Consider the following 23,858-nt stretch of genomic DNA (forward strand, 5'->3'; position numbering starts at 1 on the left):
GTTTCTGCTTTACAAAGTGATCATTTTGCAATTTATGAATGTTCGAGTTGCTCTGTATCCTCACCAGCAACTGATGTTGTTTTTTAGGCATTCTAATAAACATTTGGTAGTATTTCATAGTGGTTTTAATATGAATTTTCTTAATGACCAGATAAAATGAACATCATTTTATCTGCTTATTTGCCATCCGTATACCTTCTTTGATTTAGTGTATATTCAAACATTTTGCCCATATTTTTATTGTGTTGTTTACTTTCTCTTTGATGAGTTTTGAAAGTTCTGTATATATTCTGTAAACAAGTCCTTTGCCATATAGGTGATTGACAGATATTTTTGCCCTGTCTGTGGTTTGTGTTTTCATTCTCTTAACAGTGTGTTTTGCTGTCTCAGGTCTTCTACCAATCTTTTGGGGGGAGGGTAGGGGAGCGAGGCCCATGGAGTAAGTTAGGTGTTAAGAGTGGGTCTGAACTCCCTCCCTATCTATGATCCCCAAGGGATCCACATACTCTTGCCAGTCTCTACTTGTCCTTTACCAATTTGTTAATAATTCCAGCTGAACTCTTTTTAGATTTTGGTCTAGTTGGCTACCCTGTGACTGAGGTCTCTTACGGATCTAAAAAAAGTTGTAAACCTGCAGTTTGTCCAGCTTTGGTTCTTGTTATAAGGATGGATTAATGTTTTTTTCAGCTCTCTACTTCCCATGTAGAAACCAGAATTCTCCTCATTGTGTTTTTCATGTGACTTTTCATTTACCTAAGTTGGGGAAATATTATTAGAAACAAAAATCATTTGTTAACCTAGAAAACCTCTCCACAAAGGTAGAAAAAGAGAAAGAAAACAGTTTTATTATTGAATGAGCATTAAACTGGAGTGTGATACATAGCACAGGCAATCTAAAAAGAATGCAAAGACAGAAAGAAATCTTACCCTTTTATACAACCAAGCAAATACAACCCATTATATACTTGTTCCCAAGTAAACAATAAACAATAACAAGCCTCAAGTATGAGGACTTGACAGCACCCTTTCTCACACAAAGTTCATCCAAAATTCACCTGGTAATTGGAGTGACCATTTGTGTTTGGTAATGGTCTTTATCCAAAAGAAAAAAAATTTCCTGGATCTTTATGACAGGAGCTAGGTTTGCAGCTTAGAGCCAGATACCAGCTAAACTTAGGCTCCTGTCCTCCATGGAAACTGGGAGATAGGGGCACTATTTTCCTTGATGATTGCATTTCAAATCATGGCTCCCTGGTCCTTGAGGAAACATTACTGGGTTGTAGAACTAAAAAAAGGCTTACTTATTAGCTTTTGAAAAGATTTACATACATTTCAAAGAGGCAGAGAAAGATTTTATAATTACTGAAATTCTAAAGTAAATGCTTTAAGAAAAGGAAGGGGGAGGAGCCTGTTTCCCTGTTTGCACCAGGGAGAATTGATTTTTTTTTTCTTATTTTTAATTTGTATTTTTTCTTACACCTGTAAACATCAGGAATGCAGCCCACAGAAAGGTTTACACAATATATTTAAATGCTTTGGTTTACTTGAGATTTACAACAATCCTGTGAGGCAAGCCAGAAAGTAATTATTTCTATTGGTCCAGTTTAGTAGATGAGGAAATTAAGATGCAGAGAAGCCAGCTGAATTGTCCAATTACACACTTCTAAGAAGAAATAAAACCAAGGCCTCTCAAATCCAGCTTCTCTGGAGTTGTCTCCAGTCCTGCCACTCTATACTACCTTCTCAAAAGCTTATATATTAATAATCCCAAATTTATGTTTAGGATCAAAGAGTAAACACATGCACACTTCGCAGGTCTCAACAAACGTTTAGGATATATAATTTAGCCATATTAAATGTACCCTTGATTGGTTCAGTTGACAAGTAATTTGGCTGAGAGCAAAAGAGCCAACAGAGTTAATATTTATTGATACATTTATTATCAATACACACATCTCACCTCATTTATGCCTTCAAAGAATATTTATTGAATGTGTATTATGTACCACATATCATTTTAGGGGCTGGGGAAGCAGTAATGAATCAAACTGATCAAGTCCCTGCCCACATGAAGCTTATATTCTAGTGGGTGGAAAAGAGAATAATACTTAACACTACATAAAATATGTATATATATACACAAAGTGATTGCAATGTATACAGTGTAGAAAACCAAAGACCAAAACAAGAAACAGGGGACAATATGTGTTAGGAGGATACAAGAGCTTTTTTTTGTTTTTTTTGGCAAAGGCCTGAAGAAAGCTAAGAGTAAGCCATGATGATACCTAGGGAAAAAGCAAATACATAGGGGAAAAATAAGTAAAATGTCCTTGAAGCAAGACTATGTTTGTGTATTCAAGTAACAGCAAAGAAGATATGTGACTGGCGCTGAGTCCAGGAGGAAAGAGAGGTGGAAGGGGCTAGGTTATTAAGAGCCTTGTAAGTGAGATCAGAAGCCTTTGTGTTTTGAGAAAATGACGTTGATCAAACATTTAAAAAGTTCACTCTGGCTGAGAAGACACTATTGTGGGTCTAGGGCACCAGCATTGAGACCAGATAGGCAACTATTGCAATTCAGCTGAATTCATGGTACCAAATAGGGGGAAATATCCCTGCTTTATCTTATTGTTATAGTTTTTAAATTCACTTTTTTTCAAAATGTTTTTTTAAATTTATTACAGTGGTAATAGATTTATGATACCATGTAAATATAAAATATGGACTTCAATACATCAGAAGGGCATTTGCTTAGGAAACATTTCATTGACATTTCATGTAGAAAAATAACTTCACATTTGCCTAGGATAGGCTGAGACCATGACAGAATGAGTAGTAAGAGTGCTCCGAGCTGTGTTTTTCAAATAAGAATTTACTTGATAGTTTATCAAGTAGACAACATGTGGAGAGAAAGATAGAGTCTGCACATCCAAATTCATCTTGTAGTAACATTTGCGATTGAGATTAAGGAGAGACGTACTGGAGTAAATTCCTATCTGCTTAAGAACTGACAAAACTTGATTTACATTTGTCAGTTTCTCAGTATTACTGAAATATGTATTGGTCCACTAACAAATTATTGCAGAATATCTTCCACAAATTCAGTAACAGTTTTTCTGCACGGTGTCCCTATTTTTATCTTAAATGTGGCAAATTCCTCAACTTTAGGATAGTCTTCAAATTCCTTTGCATGTTAAGTAAATTTATTCAAAGGGCTTTTAAGTCGCTTTATAATTTTACTAAGATCTGAAATACAATTTCTAGGCTCTTTCTACTTTATTAGTTTGAAATAACTAACTGAAGGCTTTGGAAGAAAAATCAGTATCTAAAAATGTTTTCCCTTTTTCTATTGTTAGAGTAAAACAAAGTAAGTGTTGAGATCTCTTTGTCACCTATAGATTTCTCATTACCCTCATAGCATTCCATTGTTTGCTACATCCTTAATTGAAGGACTGTTATAAACACTTATGATCATCGATCTTAGTAAGCTCATGTAATTTAATAGACTTCTTGTGGGGTAGTTGTTCCTCAAGAAAAAGTTGCTCTTTATTGTTCAGTTTATTTTCACATTAATGGTTGTTTGAGAAGCTGCATCTATTTGTTTCTTTTCTGTTCTGACAGCTTTTAGCTTCTCCTCCTTCTTGTATTTATTTTATTATTATTATTTAAAGAATCTAGATCCTACCCTCATCTTTTACATAGAGTTAACAATAAGAATGACTAAGGTAAAGATGTCACTGACATCCCCATGACCACAACATAAATTCAGTCCAAATTAAAAGCCATCATCTTCCAGGCTTCCATTTCTTTGACCTACACCTAGGTATTTTCCTTTCTCATTTGAGTATACAAAGCCAACCTTCTTCACTTTCATACCCTTTTTCTAAGATCATAAAAACTTAAGTCCCTATTCCATAAATACACTCATTCAACACAATTTATATGTAGAATATATGAATCAGTGGTATCATCAGAAAAGGCAAAGGAATATGCATTGAATCTTGGGATCAGATAACACTGAGAGCTATAATGGACCTTCCAGATTATTTATACCAGCAATTTTATTTTATTGGTAAGCAAATTCAAAGGTCTGAGAAGTTAAGCAGCATACTTCAGGATACACAACAAAGTGCAAGTACCGAATTGGAACACTGGTATCTTGACTGCCATTTCGTGTTTCTGCTACTACACCACAATGATTTTCACCTACATAAGTAGTCATAGTAACAGTATAATGAAACAATACTTCAAAAAGGAGAATTAAGATTATGTTGATGATAATTATATTACTAAGCACCTGCTTGGATATGCCATTCTTTCTTTCATCCAAATTACTAAAACAGAATACAAAGCACTTAAAAAGATACAACTGCTATATTATAGTAACTTATAAAGAAGAAATGACCATGGTTATAATATAAATAATTTCCAGAAATGTACCTAATTATGGAACATTTTCAGAAAGTAAGCATTTGCTTTATAAAAAATTAAGTGGCAAGGTTTTCTCTGATTTGAAAGAGAAGAAATCAAAGGAGGTCAGGAAAAGTTGAATATGCACTTTTATTTTTGTTTAAAGGAGAGTAAAAATTTTAAGTGGATACTTTATGTGAATTTTTAATGTAGAAAGTTATAGAGGCATAAGGAGTTCTAAGAGAGAATCAAATAAAAAGATAATTCAACAATGAACCCCGTTTATTACATTCTTACTATGTAACAGATGTTTCCTGGCTCTGGGTGGTAAAAGAAAATAAGACCTAGTTTTGGATCTTAGGAATCTCAAGACTAATATTAAAACAAATTTATACTATTTAGTAAACTACAATATAGGTAGAAATATATGTAGGAAACATGATACAGACGAAGTACAAAAAAGGAATTTGTTTGCTTGACCCATCAATGTCAAGAAAGGCCCTGCCAAGAAATGATGACTAATATTGGTGTCAAAAGTTAAGAGTTCACCATAGAGACATGAGGAATATTATATCTCAGCAGGGGAAGCAGTCTGTTTAATGGTTTGGGGACATCAAACAACATGACATGTTTGAGCAAGGGCCAAAATTTTTCCTTTTGGATTATGCTTAGAATGTTTCAGGAGATGAGGATATAGAATTAGATAGAGAGCAGGACTTGGGAAGCCTTGCTCTACATAACACATCAAACAGCTTTTTCATAAGAAGTGAAACATACGGAGAAAAAGAAAAACAAAAGAAATGTACAAATCTGGGTTTATTTTGGTGAAATCTGTTGAAGCAAACCTCAGGATCATGATGTTATATATATTGTAGTGAAAAGTAATGCTTTGGGAAAGACAGAAAATCATCCACAATCGCATCATCATTTACCTTGACTTCTTGAAAGGTAGTAGCATCACACTCCCCTCTACATGCCCCTTCTCACTTTCGTTTCCATGAAGAGCCCCTCACTCCAACTTTTCTTCCTAGATATCTAAGCTCTTTGCTGCCATCATGCCCATAACTTTGTGACTTGAGGATGTAGTGGGATTGTAAAAAATTCCTCAGCAAATAGTAGTGCAGCCAGGGAAAGAGGAATGGGCAAATCAGTTAAGTCAGGGGAGAAAATAGTATGGTTAAAGGCAATGCAAATTGAATAGGAGACTCATGTTTAAGTTGAGGAAAAATGAGGAGAAAGACATAGTGATTTGTGTGAAAAAGACTAGAGGACTAGGGCCGAAATTAAAACCCTTAGAGCTGAATTTTAAACTAAATGTACAAAGTAATTTGAAGCAAAGCTAGTGGACCAAAATATAACAAAGAGTCCAAATTGTGCCTTTCCATAAGCAAAGGTCATGAACCAGTGGTATTTTCTTTGTAATAGGAACCCTATAGGAAATCTAAGATCAATGCTGGATGTAGATTTACTTGCATTAAACATGCTGATTCTACACTATTTTTGAAAGGTTAAGAAAACATGTGAGGAGCCCAATACAATGAAAAGTGTTTGCATGATTTCTTTTTTGAACCTGAAGAGGTTGAAGCAAACCCTAGACTGAATCTGTAAGATGATAGTTGTAGCAGACACAGATGGCATCCCACCTCTCACCTTTACCATCTTGATTCATACTTGTGAACTTCAAACTGCCAGCTCTTAAATTTATGTGTGTGTGGGGTTTTTTTTGGCCCTTGGGGCTTGTTTTGCAGCTAGACAGCAGACCAGAAATTATAGGCAATTAATAGCTCCCAGGACAGCTACATGTAAAAGAATGAAATTACAACACTCCCTAACACCATACACAAAAATAAACTCAAAATGGATAAAAGACCTAAATGTAAGGCCACCCACGATCAAACTCTTAGAGGAAAACATAGGCAGAACACTCTTTGACATAAATCACAGCAAGATCCTTTTTGACCCACCTCCTAGAGAAATGGAAATAAAAACAAAAATAAACAAATGGGACCTAATGAAACTTAAAAGCTTTTACACAGCAAAGGAAACCATAAACAAGACCAAAAGACAACCCTCAGAATGGGAGAAATTACTTGCAAATGAAGCAACTGACAAAGGATTAATCTCCAAAATTTACAAGCAGCTCATGCAGCTCAATATCAAAAAAACAAACAATCCAATCCAAAAATGGGCAGAAGACCTAAACAGACATTTCTCCAAAGAAGATATACAGATTGCCAACAAACACATGAAAGAATGCTCAACATCATTAATCATTAGAGAAATGCAAATCAAAACTACAATGAGATATCTCACACCAGTCAGAATGGCCATCATCAAAAAATCTACAAACAATAAATACTGGAGAGGGTGTGGAGAAAAGGGAACCCTCTTGCACTGTTGGTGGGAATGGAAATTGATACAGCCATTATGGAGAACAGTATGGAGGTTTCTTAAAAAACTAAAAATAGAACTACCATACGACCCAGCAATCCCACTACTGGGCATATACCCTGAGAAAACCATAATTCAAAAAGAGTCATGAACCACAATGTTCATTGCAGCTCTATTTACAATAGCCAGGAGATGGAAACAACCTAAGTGTCCATCAATAGATGATTGGATAAAGAAGATGTGGCACATATATACAATGGAATATTACTTAGCCATAAAAAGAAACGAAATTGAGTTATTTGTAGTGAGGTGGATGGACCTAGAGTCTGTCATACAGAGTGAAGTAAGTCAGGAAGTGAAAAACAAATACCGTGTGCTAACACATATATATATGGAATCTAAAAAAAAAAAAAAATTCTTCTGAAGAACCTAGGGGCAGGACAGGAATAAAGAAGCAGATGTAGAGAATGGGCTTGAGGACATGGGGAGTGGGAAAGGTAAGCTGGGACAAAGTGAAAGAGTGGCATGGACATGTATACACTACCAAATGTAAAATAGATAGCTAGTGGGAAGCAGCCACATAGCACAGGGAGATCAGCTCGGTGCTTTGTGACCACCTAGGGGGGTGGGATAGGGAGGGTGGGAGGGAGACGCATGAGGGAGGAGATATGGGGATATATGTATATGTAATAGCTGATACACTTTGTTATAAAGCAGAAACTAACACACCATTGTAAAGCAATTATACTCCAATAAAGATGTTAAAAAAAAAAGAATGCTAAGTGGTAAATTTTGAAATCTAATTTTATATTTAATATTTCAAAAATCTCCCTGTAACCAAAGGCTACCCCCATTAGAACAGTGGTAAGGATTCAGGTGTTATTATATCTCACTGATTCCTTATTTACAGGATATTAGAGAATATAAAATATGCTTCATCAGAGAAGGAAATGAATGCTTATTATTGTGCCATTGACAAGCTGAGAACCTTGGGGTCAGAGCACTCAAGAACATCTACCTGTCACGTACTAATGGTAAGTGTGTGTAAAATGTAAGAGGAAGGAAGATTTTTCCTAACCCTATAGCTTTCATTATATTCACCTATCTGTCCTTTACATCTTTGATTAATTCCATTTAGGGGCACATAGATGTTTTCACAGACAGTTTATTTTGATTCACAAAATGGAAAAACAAAGGACCTTTTTTCATTTTGCTTAAGCTTTAACTTCTAATTGAAGAAACTCACCTGGAATAAGCTTTACAATAGTGAGTACATTTTGTGAGTCAACTGTCACTTAAAACATATAATTCCTGAAACAAATTGGTTTACATGGACTTTAATTTTTGTCCTACTGTTTACTTTCTCCCAATAAAATATGCACCAGATGGATGTTAAGAAAATGGATTGAGTGAGAGAATACATTTTTGCAAAGGTGATTTCTCCTCAAGTAAATCGTTCATATTACTTCGCCAAAAGTTTATGTCTAAGGAGGAGAAAATCAACTATACAAATGACTAAATATTAAACAGAACATATAATGTTTAGGGACAATTCTCTATGGGTCACTTGCTATTCTGCATATCTTGTGAGGCACTGGCTGCCCTTTGTCTGATATTTTCAACAAAGTCTGTGTATCAAACAGCCTTGGAAGTTATAAATAATGTCTCCAGAGCAGGGGGGAGGCATGCTTTCTGCCCATTATACAAAATTCAGGTTTCCTAAGCACAGGGCTCCTTTCCTGCAATGCAACTCACTGTATGTTCTGGTGTCACCTGGACCTCTCCATGTCACTCTCTGGTTACTGGGACTTGGATAACCGGTGTAAGAAAATGCATATACTCTGGCTACTACTATTGCTTTGAGTAATAACGTTCTTTATCTCTTACCCAAGCGTTTTGTGTTTTTTGCCAGCATCCATGAAACTGTGACAGGCTAACTTGTTAGCTTGCAAGAAGAATAAAAATCTTAGCTTCTTCACAGCTCTTGACAGCAGCAAATACCTCTGTTTTCCTATTTGCAAACAAAAAACAAACAAAATTAGCCTTTAGAATAGCATTTAAGGGCTTCCCTGGTGGCGCAGTGGTTGAGAGTCCGCCTGCTGATGCAGGGGACACGGGTTCGTGCCCCGGTCCGGGAAGATCCCACATGCTGCGGAGCAGCTGGGCCCGTGAGCCATGGCCGCTGAGCCTGCGCGTCCGAAGCCTGTGCTCCGCAATGGGAGAGGCCGCAACAGTGAGAGGCCCGCGACCGAAAAAAAAAAGCATTTAAAATTTTCCTTTTGCTCCTATTTTTGTTTTAATATGTATCATAAGTCTGAATTTCTTCAAATCATTTAACTAGCTTCAAATATATGATTAAAATGTGAGATACGTAACATGATGAAGAGTGAAACTGTAAATCAAGGAATATAGTTTTGATATCAGTTATTTATGAAAGTGACGCTACAACCATTTTAACTTGTCTCCTTGTAGCACTGTGTTCTTTTTTTAACAGAACATCAAATTCACTAAGGTTAAGTAATGATGATAAAATTGAACTCTCTATTGTTACATATACATTATTTTTACTTGTTTATATCCATATTTTTTACTTTAAATGTTGTCAGAACTGTAAGAATAACATATATGTGTATATATTACACAGGTATACATTATTTAGATCTAAATTTATATACATTTCAGTATTATTTATATACTTACGTTATATATAAATTTATATATTTTTATTAACATACATTTGAGGAATATGTGTGAATATTTAAGCCACATCACTATAAGCTCCTTTGCTAATTACTTATCTAAGTCTGAATTTCTTCTGTATTTAAGCAGAATAAACAATTTAAAATTGTAGGCAACAAATTAATTCTACTCATAATCTGCATTGATTATCTTATATAATTATCTAAAATAGTTGTACACAATGTTTGTATGGTGTTATATGCAAGAACATGGGGGAAACAAAGGTATTTAACTACTGAAAAATTTCATGACTTCCTGTCATAGGCTTTTGTCCTATCCCCTTCCCCATGTATTTTCTCTTTTGAATTTTAAGTACTGCACAATTTCAAACATGTGCTCCTATGGAGAAGAAGGGACATGCAGTTTTACATCCAGGTGTGATGCGACAGATAGCATCACTGAGTTCTGTATACACAGAACAGTATTACCAATTCCATGTCATAGTTATCTATACTACTATAGTGCTTGCTAGAACAGGGAATATCTTCTCCCTGGATTTCATCAGCATCAGGATTAATTTGCTGGCCTCAGTGTTGACCAGGATACTGGTGCTGGTGGGGTTAGAGATCTGGACATCATCACAAAGCTATTTCTATCACCAAACAACAAGGACTACTCTAAAGAATAGGCACAGTTTTAGTAAATCATTTTTATGCAGTTGCACTTGACGTCATTACGGGAAACTTGGAAGCTAGAATTAGAGGACATTTTTGATCCTTTAAGAAACTTTCCTAGCTCAGCAGACTATGAATACTATTAAATCTCTTTCAGAGATAGTATCAGCATGATGGCGTACTTAGGATTGGACCCTAAAAACCCATCTAAGTCAACATGAAAAAAGAGATTTTGGACATTCACTACAGTGCTATCAGTTTGAGAATGTTTGAAGTCTGTGCTTCCTCTTCTATTATTCCTGTTTTTAGATTAGAAACTCGAGAAAGGCAATGCTAACATTTGTTCCTAATTGCTAGGCAGTATGCTAAAAAATAAAGATAAGCAGAAAATAAAAATGTTGATGGTTGTTATATCTAAGTTATATGATGATAGAAATATTTTTTTTGTTCTTTAAAGCTAATTCTATATTGCCAAAAATCACAACTCATTCTCGAGCCTAATCCCTGGAGACAGATGTAAAAACAGAATTCATAATTGGTTAAGTCTTAAAGAATGGGGCAGAGATTAAGAATATGGTGAATATTAGCACATGAGATATTGTCCTAAGACGCTGTGTTTTTGCTGATGGGTAGAGGGTCACTGATGAGATATGGAGTTTAGGGATAACAGAAGTAGTAGAGATGGGGTAGGGATGCCTGTTACATGAATTACTTGCTAAAATAAGTTAGATCTTAATAGCTGATTTGGGGTTTAAAAAAACGTAAATATCAAAATATGATCTACATGAGAATGACCATATCAAATGCCTAGGTAAAGCCCAGTGATCAATATGGTGAGCAGTCTCAAAGAGAAGTAGTCTATTTTGAGCAAAATACCACCTACCTGTGAAATGAACAGTCAAAAAGCTTATCTTTCTGTAACAGGGTATAGATAATATACAAATATCTCACGCACTACATCTGACTCTCTTCTTTGGGGCTTATGCCTTGAGGCCACATAAACGTGTTTGCCATAAGTTAGTTTATTATTCTCTTTCATTTTAAGTAACTTATTGAATATTTCCTGTACTTTTATGGTAATTTTACAGTAATTTGCTTCCATTATGGTAATAATGAACGTTTATCAGCAACACTGTAAATAGTTAAACTACCTACATTTTTTTTTAACAGTCTGGCTTCAAAAATTGCTCATCTAGAACTTATCTAGCCTTAATTACAAAGCAATGTTACCTTGTTCTTTTTGTTATTGTGATATTTGGGATGGGGTTAATTATGACCAACAAATATTAGGAATCGATTCTAGATGAAGGAGTAAGATGGGCTCTGAAATGTCTAAAAGATAGAAAGATCAGTTGAAGGATGTATATACAATACCATCACAGCCATGTGAAAAGGGAAAATGCATGGAAAATTACTCAAATACTTGGTGTATACAAAGCTAAGAAGGATTAAGTAATACTTAACCTATGCTTCACCAATGCGTTAAATAAAGTGGATAATTAAACATTATCAGTAAAACTTGGGTATTCCTGTTTTCTTAAAGTTCATGTTGTTCTATTCTGAATCATATCGTATTCTTATAATTCTTATACAATATTCATAGAGGCTATTCACAAAACCTAAATGTATACAATATTCATAGAGGCTATTCACAAAACCTAAATGTACAAATGCATACACATATGTAACCCATCCCCATCAAGATATAGTGTTATTCCACCACCTCACAAAGATCAGTCATGCCTTTCCCAGCCAATTCCAATAGACCACCTCCACATCATTCCTCTTCCACAGTTCTGATTTCAACTATAGATTGGATTGGCTCATTCTAGAATTTTTAACAGCTTTATTAAGGTGTAACTGACATACAATAAACTGCATATATTGAAAGCACAAAATTTGATAAATTTTGGCATATGAATACATTCACGTAACAACCAGCACAATCAACATAATGAATATATCCATCACCCCCAAAAGGTTCCTCATGCTCCTTCGTAATTTCTTTCACATCCCTCCCAGTCCACAGGCAACCACTGAATGATACTCTTTACGTCACTATACATTCGTTTTCATTTCCTAGAATTGCATATAAATGAAATCATACAGTATGAGTTATGTTGTTATGTGTTATGTTCTTTCACTCAAAATAATTATTTAGAGAGCCATGTATGTTATAGCATGTATCAATACTTTGTTCCATTGTATGTATACACCAAAGTTTATCTATTCCTCTGTTGATGGACATTTGAGTTCTTTCCAGTTTTTCACTATTACAAATAAAGATGCTATGAACTTTCATATAAACATCTTTGCATGGATATAAGCTTTCATTTCTCTCAGGTAAATACCTGGTGGTATAATAGCTAGGTCATGTTGCAGGTATGTGGTTAACTTTTTAAGAAACTGCCAAACTGTTCTCCGAAGTGGATGTACCAACTTACATCCTCACCAGCAGTCTCTGAGAGTTCCTTCACATCCTTGGCAATACTTGGTATGAGCAGTCTTTTTACTGTGCATATTCTGATATGTGTGTAGTGGTATCTCATTGGGATTTTAATTTTTATTTCCCTAATGATTAATGATGTTGAGCATCTTTTCACGTGCTTCTCTGTCAGTCTTAACTGTCTTTCAGTGAACTGTCTGTTTAAACCTTTTGACCATTTATATTGGGTTATATGTTTTCTTATTATTGAGCTTTAAAAGTTCTTTATAAATGCTGGGTAGCTTTTTACCATATATATGTTTTGCAAATATTTTCTCCCACTCTATTAGTTGTCTTTTCATTCTCTTAGCAGTGTCTTTTTGAAGAACAGATGTTTTTAATTCTGGTGGAATCCAATTTATCAATTTGTTCTTTTATGAATTGTCCTTTTGAAGTAGTAGCCAAAAAATCTTTGCCTAGCCCAAGAACCCAAAGGCTTTCCCCTAAATTTCCTTCTAGCAGTTTTATAGTTTTGGATTTTACATTTAGATCTGTGATCCATTTTTTGTTATTTTTCTTGTACAGTGAAAGTAATGGATCAAAGTGTGTGTGTATATTTCCAATTGTTCCAGTATCATTTTTTGAAACGACTATCTTTTCTTCACTGAATTGCCTTTGTACCACTGTTGACAATCAGTTGTTTATATATGTTAGAGTCTATTGCCAGTTTTTCTATTCCGTTCCATTGAGCCATTTGTCTATCTTTACAAAAATACCACATTGTCTTGATTATCATACTTTATAATGTCTTGACATGAAGTAGTGTCAGTCCTCCAAATTTCCTTTTCTTTTTCGAAGTCATTTTGGCTATTCTTGTCCATTGTATTCCCACATAAATTTTAGAGTATATCAATTTCTTTAAAAAAATATAAAGGCCTTCTGGGATTTTGATGGAGATTTTGTTGAACCTAGAGATATTTGGGGGAGAACTGACAACTAAATGGTCTCATTTTCCAATCTCTAACTCCTTTATTTCATTTATTTCCTTTTACTGGGCTGGCAGGTGTCTCTTTTACAATGTGGAATAAAAAATAGTGATAGTAGCCATTCTTATCTAATTCCCAATTTCCAGTGGTTTTCCACTAAGTATGATGTTTGCAATGGAGGGTATTTTTTTGGTAGATATCCATTATCTAGTTTGATAACATCTCTTTTTATCATGAATCAATATTGATTTGTATAAAACAATTTTCTTTATCAACTTGTATATTTGTCTCATTTAATATGTCATTGTGTTATGCCAGCCCTATACTTATTTGCCCTCAGAGCCACTCCTTACTCTTTCTTTGCTCTGCTCTGTAGTGTTTTGCAGATAACTCCTGCAGGCTGCAGCTCCTAGGTTCTCCAATATTTGGCTACTATCAAGGATCGGGCAACAAGGACACCAGCAGATTATAGTCCAGGAGGAGAGAAACAGTCAGACATTTTCTCCTTCTCCCTTTCTCTCTCTGAATCAAGTGGCTTCTCCTTCAATGGTTACATCTTCTCTATGACTCTAGCCCCCAATATGTTGGTTAACCATGGTTCTGGATCCTGCTGACCCCAACTCCCAGTCTCCAGTAACACTACCTCGTCTCTTTGTCTCTCTATCCTAAAGATGGGAGTGATTTCCTCAAGTTGCAAAGTATTGGTTTTCCTGACTCTATCCTGTTTGGCTTCTCCATTATTTGAGTAACCAATTTCTTGCATTAAATTCTACCTGAGTTATCGATTGAAAGTAACTTCTGTTTTCCTGAATAATCTCTGACAGTTGCATTTGTAATTATTTTGTTTGATTTTCTAATGTGAAACTCTCCTTTCACTCCTAGGAAAAACTCAATTCAGTCATAAGCAGTTAAATGTGTTCAAGTCTCTTATATCATATATAACCAAAACAAAACAAAGCAAAACACCCACTGGGACCCTGAAACCTCTCTAAATAATTCTCTGCTTCTCTCCTCCTCTTCACATCCTTCTCCAAAATAATTTTCTCCACTTACTAGTATTTGTGTGTGTTTGCATGTATATGTGTGTGTGTATGTATATATATGTATATAGATATTCAAAAAATTCTAAGAACATAAGGAATACAGAGACATTCAGCTTGTAAAAAATTCCAGCACTACACATAAAGCTCTATTAGCATTACTTGTGGGAAACACCCCAAGTGGTACTCAGAGGGATATTTATAGCCTTAAATAAATTTATTTAAAAAATAATGCAACTGCTATGGAAAACAGTATGGAGGTTCCTCAAAAAACTAAAAATATAACTACCATATGATCCAGCAATTCCACTTCTGAGTATTTCTTGGAAGAAAATGAAAATGCTAACTTGAAAAGATATATGCACCCCCATGTTCATAGCAGCATTATTTACAATAGCCAAGATATGGAAACAACCTAGATGTCCACCAATGGATGAATGGATAAAGAAAATATCATATATATATATATGTATGTATATATATATATACATAATGTAATATTATTTAGCCATAAAAAGAAGGAAATCTTGCCATTTGCAACAACATGGATAGACCTTGAGGGAATTATGCTAAGTGAAATAAGTCAGACAGAGAAAGGCACTTATATGTAGAATAAAAAAAAAAAATGAACTCAATGATACAGAGAAACTACTGGTGGTTGCCAAAAGCAGGGGGTGGAGAGTGGGCAAAATGGATAAAGGTAGTCAAAAGGTACAAACTTCCAGCTATAAAATAAATAAGTCCCGGGGATGTAGTGTACAGTATGGCAACATGGTTAATAATACTGTATGTGTATATTTGAAAGATGCTAAGAGGGTAGATCTTAAAAGTTCTCATCACAAGAAAAATTGTAACCATGTGTGGTGATGGGTGTTAACTAGACTTATTGTGGTGATCATTTCACAATATATACAAAAGTCGAATCATTATGTTGTATACCTGAAACTATTATGATGTTATATGTCAATTATAACTCAATTTAAAAATAAAATCCATTAAAGAGAATAGAAAGCATAGAGACCATAGGAATAAGAAATTAGGGAAAAGAACAGGCTAATTTGAAAAAGAACTAAAACAATATCTGGAAATAAAAATATAGTTATTGAAATTGAAATCCCAATGGACAAAAAAAAATAGAAATATTTAAAACATGCAAAAAATTTCAAGAAACTAGAGGAGCACCATATTAAACCCCCCAAAATAGAATGTATGAAATAGTGTAGAAATGATTAATTAAAAGACAATGAAAAAAAAAAAAAAGGGCTTCCCTGGTGGCGCAGTGGTTGAGAGTCCGCCTGCCGATGCAGGGGACACGGGTTTGCGCCCCTGTCCGGGAGGATCCCACATGCCGCAGAGCGGCTGGGCCCGTGAGCCATGGCTGCTGAGCCTGCGCGTCCGGAGCCTGTGCTCCGCAACGGGAGAGGCCACAACTGTGAGAGGCACGCGTACCGCAAAAAAAAAAAAAAAAAAAAAGACAATGAAGCCAACTAACAAAAGCCTACTCTTTGAAAACGCTGATATAACTGACAGTTTTATAGTTATCATCAATTACAAAAGAAAGAAACAGAAGTGATATTAGTTGAATAATATTGTACAAAATATAGGTGCAGAAGGAATTTAAATATTCTAAGAGAACAGTATAAATATTACCAAATGGAGGACAAGGATAGGTTTCTACATAAATATATATTTCATCTAATAAATTCAGAAGGAATGATAGAGAAAATTAACATTGTGTAACTCAATTAGTTAATGGATAAATATGCTAATCTTCAAAGACTGCAAACATCAACACAAATGGAGACAGACATTAGGTTCCTAGTAATAAAAGTGCACAGTATCACCTATGGAGCAGTCTTTCCAGAAGAAGAAAAAAAAACAAAGAGAAAAAAGTTAAACCTTAATCTGATCTAACTTCAACCGATTTAAAGAAATACACGGGGAGAAGGACACCAGTGTTGGCATCAGCAAAATCCAGGCCATACGAAACCGGACTGAACATAAGATGAGGGTTTTCCCCCGAACAACAGCAACAAAATGACAAGGAAAAAGAAGTAATGTATCTATTGGAGACGGGGGAGGATAAGATCTATAAATTAATGGACATAAAAAACAATGACAATGAACAGACTTTACTTGACTCTAATTCAAGGACAAAACATTTAAAAAATATGTCAGGTAAATGTGAAAAGTAATTGGACATTTGATGATATCACAGAGTTAGTTTTTTTAAGGTAGAATATGTATAATCCTACCATATAAGGTTTATATTTCATAAAGAGTACTTACCTTTTGGAAACCGGTACTGACATATTTAAAGATGAAATGGTATTATATCTAGGATTTGTTTCTCATTATTTCAGTGGCAGAGATTGGAGTACCTATGGGTATAAATGGAACCAGACTGACTATGTATTGATAATTGTTGATTCTAATGTCAGATGTATTGGTTTTACTACACTAGTCTCTCTATGTTGTATATGTTTGAGAATTTCTCCAATGAAAAGAATATACATGTTGCCATTAAATTTGAAACCCCAATGAAAATAGACCATTATTTAGAAAAAATATTAATTACCCAATTGATCCAAAGAGAAATAGAAAACTGTAATTGAGAAATACAAACTGAAACTCTCCTCAAAGCTCCAGCCACCTTCAAATGTTTCAGGACAAGGCAGTTCTGCCATATAATAAGCAAAAAATGAACCATTATCTTATGTAAACACATCCAAAGCATACAAAAAGATGGGAAATCTTTCAACTCATTTTCCCAGGCTAGCTTTCCTTGATAAGAAAACCAGCTGAGGACACCCCGAAAACAGAATACTTGAGCCAAGCTCACCCACACACAGGCAAAGATCCTAAATAAACCCATAGAAGTTTCAATACAGCAGTGAATTAAATGTAGAAAAATGAGGCTGAATCCAAGAAATGTAAAGATGATATAACATTAGGAAAAAACTGCCTAAAATATTACCACATTAACAGATAAAATTTTAAAACGCTTTGACCATGTACTGAAATGCAGAAAAAGCTTTTGAAAAGAACTCAACACTAATGCATAGTAATACCATTTAGCAAACTGACATTAGAAGGGAATTTTCATTTCCTAAAATCTACAGCAAAAGAATTGAAATGTGAAACACAAAGTGTTAGTAGCATTCCCGTTAAGGTAAGGAAGAAGACACAGCAAGCAGAATGCTACCAACTCTACTGTTCAACACTGGACTGGAATGCATAGCCAGAGGATAAGAATACAAAAATAAATAAATTTTAGGACTATTAAAAAGAAACAAAAGTTATTCGTTGTAAATTTGATCATCATTTTAGAAAATCCAAAGGATTTTGTACAAGTATCAAATGAAAGAGCCCGTTACCAAGGCAGATATGTTGAGAAATGTAATACAGATGTACAAGAATCACTTCTATAAGATCCTCAGGAAAGCCTCTGAGCATTTGGAGCTGGTCTTTGGCCTTGACGTGAAGGAAGTGGATCCCAACAGGAATATTTATGTCCTTGTCAATAAACTGGAACTAAGCTATGATGCAAAGCCGAGTGATGACAGAGAGGTTCCCAAGACTGGTGTGCTGATGACTGTTCTGGGTGTGATCTTCACGAAGGGCAACTGCGCCACTGAGGAGCAAGTCTGGGAATTGCTGAATATAATGGGGTTGTATGCTGGGAGGAATAACTTCATCAGTGGGGAGCCCAAGAAGCTCATCGCCAAAGATTTAGTGCAGGAAAGGTACCTGGAGTACTGCCAGGTGGCCAACAGTGATCCTCCATGCTATGAGTTTCTGTGGGGCCCGAGAGCCCGCGCTGAAACCAGCAAGATGAAAGTGCTGGAGGTTCTGGCCAAGATCCATGATACGGTCCCCACTGCCTTCCCATCCTGGTATGAAGAGGCTTTGAGAGATGAGGGAGAGAGAGCCCGAGCCAGGGCTGCAGCCAGGGCTGGCACTGCTGCCCTGGCCAGCGTGCGCTCCAGGGCCATAGCCAGCAGCTTTTCCTGCCCTGAGTGAAGGCTGAGGAAGATTATTTAACATGTTCAAAGAGAACAGCTAATGTTCTCATTAGTGGAAGGTTGGGGCAGGGCTGGAGAAAACAGAGTATATAACATGTTTGTGCTCCTGTTCTATGTAGTAACTTGGATAAATTTGCCTAAATGTTGCTCCTTTTAGTAGAAAGTTTAAGTAGCTTCAGAGTCTGAGTTTATGAATGATGTAAATCAGACATTTATTGATGTTTATGAGGTTTAAGAGTAAGAGTTTTACTATTTTATAGAATTGGGAAATTTTCCATCTCATTTAGTTATTTGGAACAAGATAACATGTCATTGGGTTAGGCATTTCCTTGGAAATGTGAAAAGAAATCAGCAGTAAAATGGTTGGGATCAAGAAATAGAGGAAAAAGTAAAAGGCGATAAATATTTACATTCCCTTATCATGTTTAGTCTGTTGTTCTGTAAAATTAAGAGATATATACTTGGATGTGCTTACTTTATTCAAGAATGTAGAATTAATTACATCATAAGAAATTAGACCTCTTGCACACTGTCTCATCTATTTCTCAAACATTCCATGAGCATCTGCTCTTTGGCAGGCTCTGGGCTACTACTGGGAATGTCAGGAAAAACAAGACCAACTGTGCCCATAGAATTTTAGAGTCTAGGAACAGCTGTAAAGTAAGGAAGATAATGAGATACACCCTAAGACCTAAGGACAGGTCAAAAGGAGGAGAGGACATAGGAGGATCCAGAAGAGAGCAGTCAAGTGTAAATGCCCTGAGGCCAGTGGGTTTGGGAAATGGCAAGTCCTTCAGTGCGAGTCAGTGCTGTGATAAGCTGGGAGGCGGGTCAGATGAGGCTGTGGGAGTGGTGGGCAAGGGCCAGACACTCAGAAGGTGTGTCCAGAGTTGAGAGACTAAAGCCTGAAATGGAAAATTTCTAGCAGTTACGTTTGAGTCATGGATAAACCAGAGAAAGTTCTCCACCTGGGATAAGAATGGAAGGTGACCTACATCCTTTCCAGTGTCCTTTTCCCAGTGCAGTTGAGCACAGCACGTGAACTATGTGTTTTATGCTCATCATCCCCAGGGAATTTCTGAGAAATAGGGGTGATCATCTATGACATGCGTGTGGTCAGAAGCCACCATGCTAGCAATCTTTGCTCTGGCCTGGGAGAGACAGAGTCCACTACATTTGAAGTTCATCTTATTTAGGTTGTCTTGTGTGTAATTTGGCAAACTCCAGGTTAGGGCTAGATTTTTTTTTTTTTTTTAGGGCTAGATTTTTAATGGGACTGAAATAAATGAAAATAGAGGTGGTTTGAATGGAAGGACAGTTGGAAGGGATGGAAGGAGTTGGTGCTTGACACAAATTCTGGAATCCCTAAGTTCCACCTGGGGAAGATTCCCCTAGACACACAATAAATAACATAACCTCAAAAACTTATGTAGTAAGTAATTTAGTTTTACTTGCTAAGCATCATGTTAGCTAATATGTTATGCCATATCATAGGGTGCCCCATATTCTCTGATATCTCTTGGATTAAAAAAATCATAGAGCAGATTTTGGTAGGGTCTGCGGTCAAAATAATAACAGTAATAACTGCAAATCATGAAAAGACTCAATACTTGCCAGACACTGTGCCTGGTGCTTTCATACATTACATACATCCCAGGAGTCCTACACAGCAGGGCTTATCAAACTCACTTCATAGAAAAGCCTCACAGAGCTTCGCAATTTTCCTGACTTCACATGGCTCATGAGTGTCAGAACTGGGACTAGACCTCTGGTCTGAATTCATTTAGGGCTCTCACTGTTCCACTCCTTGAATAAAGCAGTTGCTCTGTCGCTTAATTCAGTTCTACTCTCAACACTCCACAATGTCTTTTAGGCAATGAAATGAAGGACCCTGTTGCCAATGTACTAACGCCAGGTATAATAAGTAAAAATTAAAATGAGAATTAAAAACAATTCAGGATAGGCTGTGAGCTTAGTTTACCTAGGCTCCTCCTGCCCCTACCCCCAGAGATCCTTGAGATCTGACTCTGCCCTAATCCAGCACTTCCAGAAATATATCACTCTTGGCCTGGGTCTTCCTCCTGTCACAATCTAGATCCTGACTTGCTGTCTAGTTTCCTTTCTTAAGGCTGCTATCTGCTCCCAGTGGAAAAAAAAGCCCCGAATCACCTGCCTCTCCCCTGATTTAGAGCCTCCCAATCCCCACAGATGTCCCCTGTCTGTCCCATCCTTGACTATGGAATCCCTCTGATAACAATAGCCCCGTCCATGTGGTTGTTCACTTTGGCAGTGAAGTTTAGACGTCTGCTCATCTGCTCTGGGCCCTTCCCCTACACTCAAAGTTTTTTCCAAATTGGCCTGTGAGTAGAGTCTGGTTTGGCACAGGATCTACGGGTTATTGGAAGATAACCCTGAAGTTAGGGAAGAGATTTTAGAAAGCGGATGAGGTTAGTAAGAAAGGAGAATTTAACTTGGGATTTATTTGAGACTGACCACTGAATCCATACACTGAAGAGTGAGCTTAACTAAGTGGCCAAGAACCAAAGCTTCTTTCCTAAGTGGTAGATGAGGAAGGACCAAGGAAATCGCTGTGTCACAACCATCTGCAGAGGCTGGATTCCTAAGAACTCAGGTTTTTAGGAGGATTTAGTATTTTTCTATTGCTGACAAACAAATTGCCATAAATTAAGGGACTTACAACAACACACATTTATTCTCACATTTCTGTAGATGGGATATATGGGTTGGCTATGCTGTTTTCTTTGTTCAGGGCTACACAAAGCCCAAAACAAGCTGTTGGAGACTGGGTTCTCATTGGTAGGTGCTGAGAAGAATTGCATTCCACTCTTACTCAGGTTGCTCTCAGAATCCAGTTCTATGAAGAATTCAGTTCTTTGTGGTTATAAGACTGAGGCCGTTTCCTTGCAGACTGTCAGCCGGAGATGCCATAGTTCCTCTAGGCCTTCCTTCAGTCCTTGCAAATGGGCCCCTGCTTCTGAAACAGCATATTGCATCTGTCTCTTGTGGAAACTCCTACTTTCCCCTCTGCTGCATCTCTCTTCTGCATCCAGCCAGAGAAAAGTTCTTTGCTTGTAAGGGCTCATGTTGTTTGATTGGGCCCACCCAGATAATTCAGTATAACCTCCCTATTTTAAGGTCCATTCCATAATTTTAATTACATACACTAGGTGCCTTTGGCTATGTAACATGACATATTCACAAATTTCAGAGATAAAGCTATGGGCATTATGTGGAATGACTATTGAGTCTACCACTGAGGTAGAATATGTCTCCTTGGTGGAGATGCCAGCTTTAATAAGAAAAAGAAATTGACCATCATTTTCCTGAGTCTTGTCTGTATCTGCTCCAGAGGAAAACCCTGCTTTTCCAGTGTGCCTAGAGACATCTGTACAAGTGTTCAGGCATGTTCAACAGGTGGTGAATAGCAGAGACTCACAACTATGATTTTTTCATGCAGCAGAAGGAAGAAGAAAAATCTCAGTGTATTGAGATTACAGAGGTTACTGAAAAGGTCAGTGTAGAATGGTGCTAAGAATGAAGAAGGGTGCATCCTCCCTGCTGAGATTTATGAGATCCTTTTGAAAGCTGAGGTGACCCTGTATTTGAAAAACACAGGTCACATACTGGCACTAGAAAAAGTTGTTGAATTGCAAGGAAATTTGATCTTCCCAGAAAATCCTCCAGGAATAATGAGGGCTAATGTCATAACAAATTTTAATAGTTGCTCTTTTTTGAGCAACTACTGTGTGACAGTTAATGGGAACGTCTACAAGTGCTCATTCACTTCGTGTCCTACTCTCCATCCTTGTAGTTCATATGGAGACTACACGCGCAACCACTTGTAGCTAAGAAGGGTCATGTGATTATCCATGACACTGAAATATGAGCAGAAGCATGCTTGTCACCTCCAGACCCAGGTATTTGAGAACCAGTATGTCAACTCCATGCTTCGTGTTTCATTCAGCAGCAAACGCGGAGAGCCTGTGTTGAGATGTGGAAGCTCATGATGGAAGCAGCCTAGATCCCTGAGTCACCTGACAGTGTAGACACCACCACCTCCTGCCAGCACCCATCAGATTTTATGTGCATAAGAAATAACATTTTGTTATGTTAAGCCATTCAGAAATCAGACTTCTCCCATCACATCTCATAAAAATCTTTATCTGAATAATACATACCTACTCTTTCTGTTATTTTTATTTAAATATCTTAACCAAAAAGGAAATAGGACATATATTCTTGTTTCCAAAACATTCTAACAATAGGAAGAAATCCCAATTCCTCTTCCTTACCATGTTCCTCCAAAATTCATCCTTGCCCAGAGGTAACTGCATTAAAAATTCTTCTGTGTAGTATTTTAGCATTTATTCCAGGCCTAGTCTTACATACCTGTGCTAGAAATATACACTGTGAGTTTTTAAAATACATGCATAACACTATTGTTCTGGCTTTTGCCCTTGTCACTGAATAAAATGAATGCAGGATCTTTCCGTGAGAACATATATAGATCGTGTCGCTCTTTTAACTATGCCCTAGAATTCTAAAGTGTGTATGTGTTGTAATTAATTTAACCATTCTCTTCCTGACAGACACACAAGTTGTTTCTCATTTGCTGCTATGATTAACAGAACTGACATCAACATCATCGAACATCAATTCTCGGGCAAATGTGCATGTTTTATCATAGGAAAGATGTACAAAAGTGCAATTAGATTAAAGTGGAAGGAGTGTGATGATAGTAAATTTTTATGAATATTGGTGATATTCTGTTCCAAGAATGCTATACTAAATTATCTTCTCACATATTTATGTATGTGAATAAATTAAGCTCTCATTGGTATTTTATCAAACTTTTAAATTTTGGTCAAACTTTTGATTGAAAATATATCATCTCACTGTCATTTTAATTTGTATTTCCCTATTTTCTAAATAGATTGAGCAGAAAATTAATTTAGTCCTTCACCCATATAAAGCAGAGTTTCTTCAGTGATATCTTAAGTACCACGATTGCCCTAGGTGCACGCTTTAAGAATTCTGATAAGTCAAGTAAATGTTCCCTTTACTTTGAGAAGCAAGGATCTGTCAGAATGATCAGGTGCCAGGAAATGAGCCTGGACAGGAAAACATCACTAAGTGAGGGACAACAGGAGGATGTTGGGAGGGGTGATGGGGTGATGGGGGGATGGGGGGAGTAATTTCCAGAATCCATG

General features: G+C 36.4%; 1 protein-coding gene across 1 annotated transcript in view; it reads left to right on the top strand.

Moving 5' to 3' along the window:
• The window catches only part of LOC115846515 (melanoma-associated antigen B10-like), a 45,344-nt gene extending 26,719 nt beyond the window's left edge, over positions 1–18,625 (top strand). Inside the window, exons 2-3 of the mRNA XM_060292067.1 lie at positions 7,709–7,832; positions 17,933–18,625. Of these exons, the coding sequence (XP_060148050.1) occupies positions 7,709–7,832; positions 17,933–18,625 (817 nt within the window). The remainder of the gene's footprint in view (positions 1–7,708; positions 7,833–17,932) is intronic.
• The last annotated feature ends 5,233 nt before the right edge of the window (positions 18,626–23,858 follow it).

Source organism: Globicephala melas, chromosome X (assembly GCF_963455315.2).
Source record: "Globicephala melas chromosome X, mGloMel1.2, whole genome shotgun sequence".
NCBI lineage: Eukaryota > Metazoa > Chordata > Mammalia > Artiodactyla > Delphinidae > Globicephala > Globicephala melas.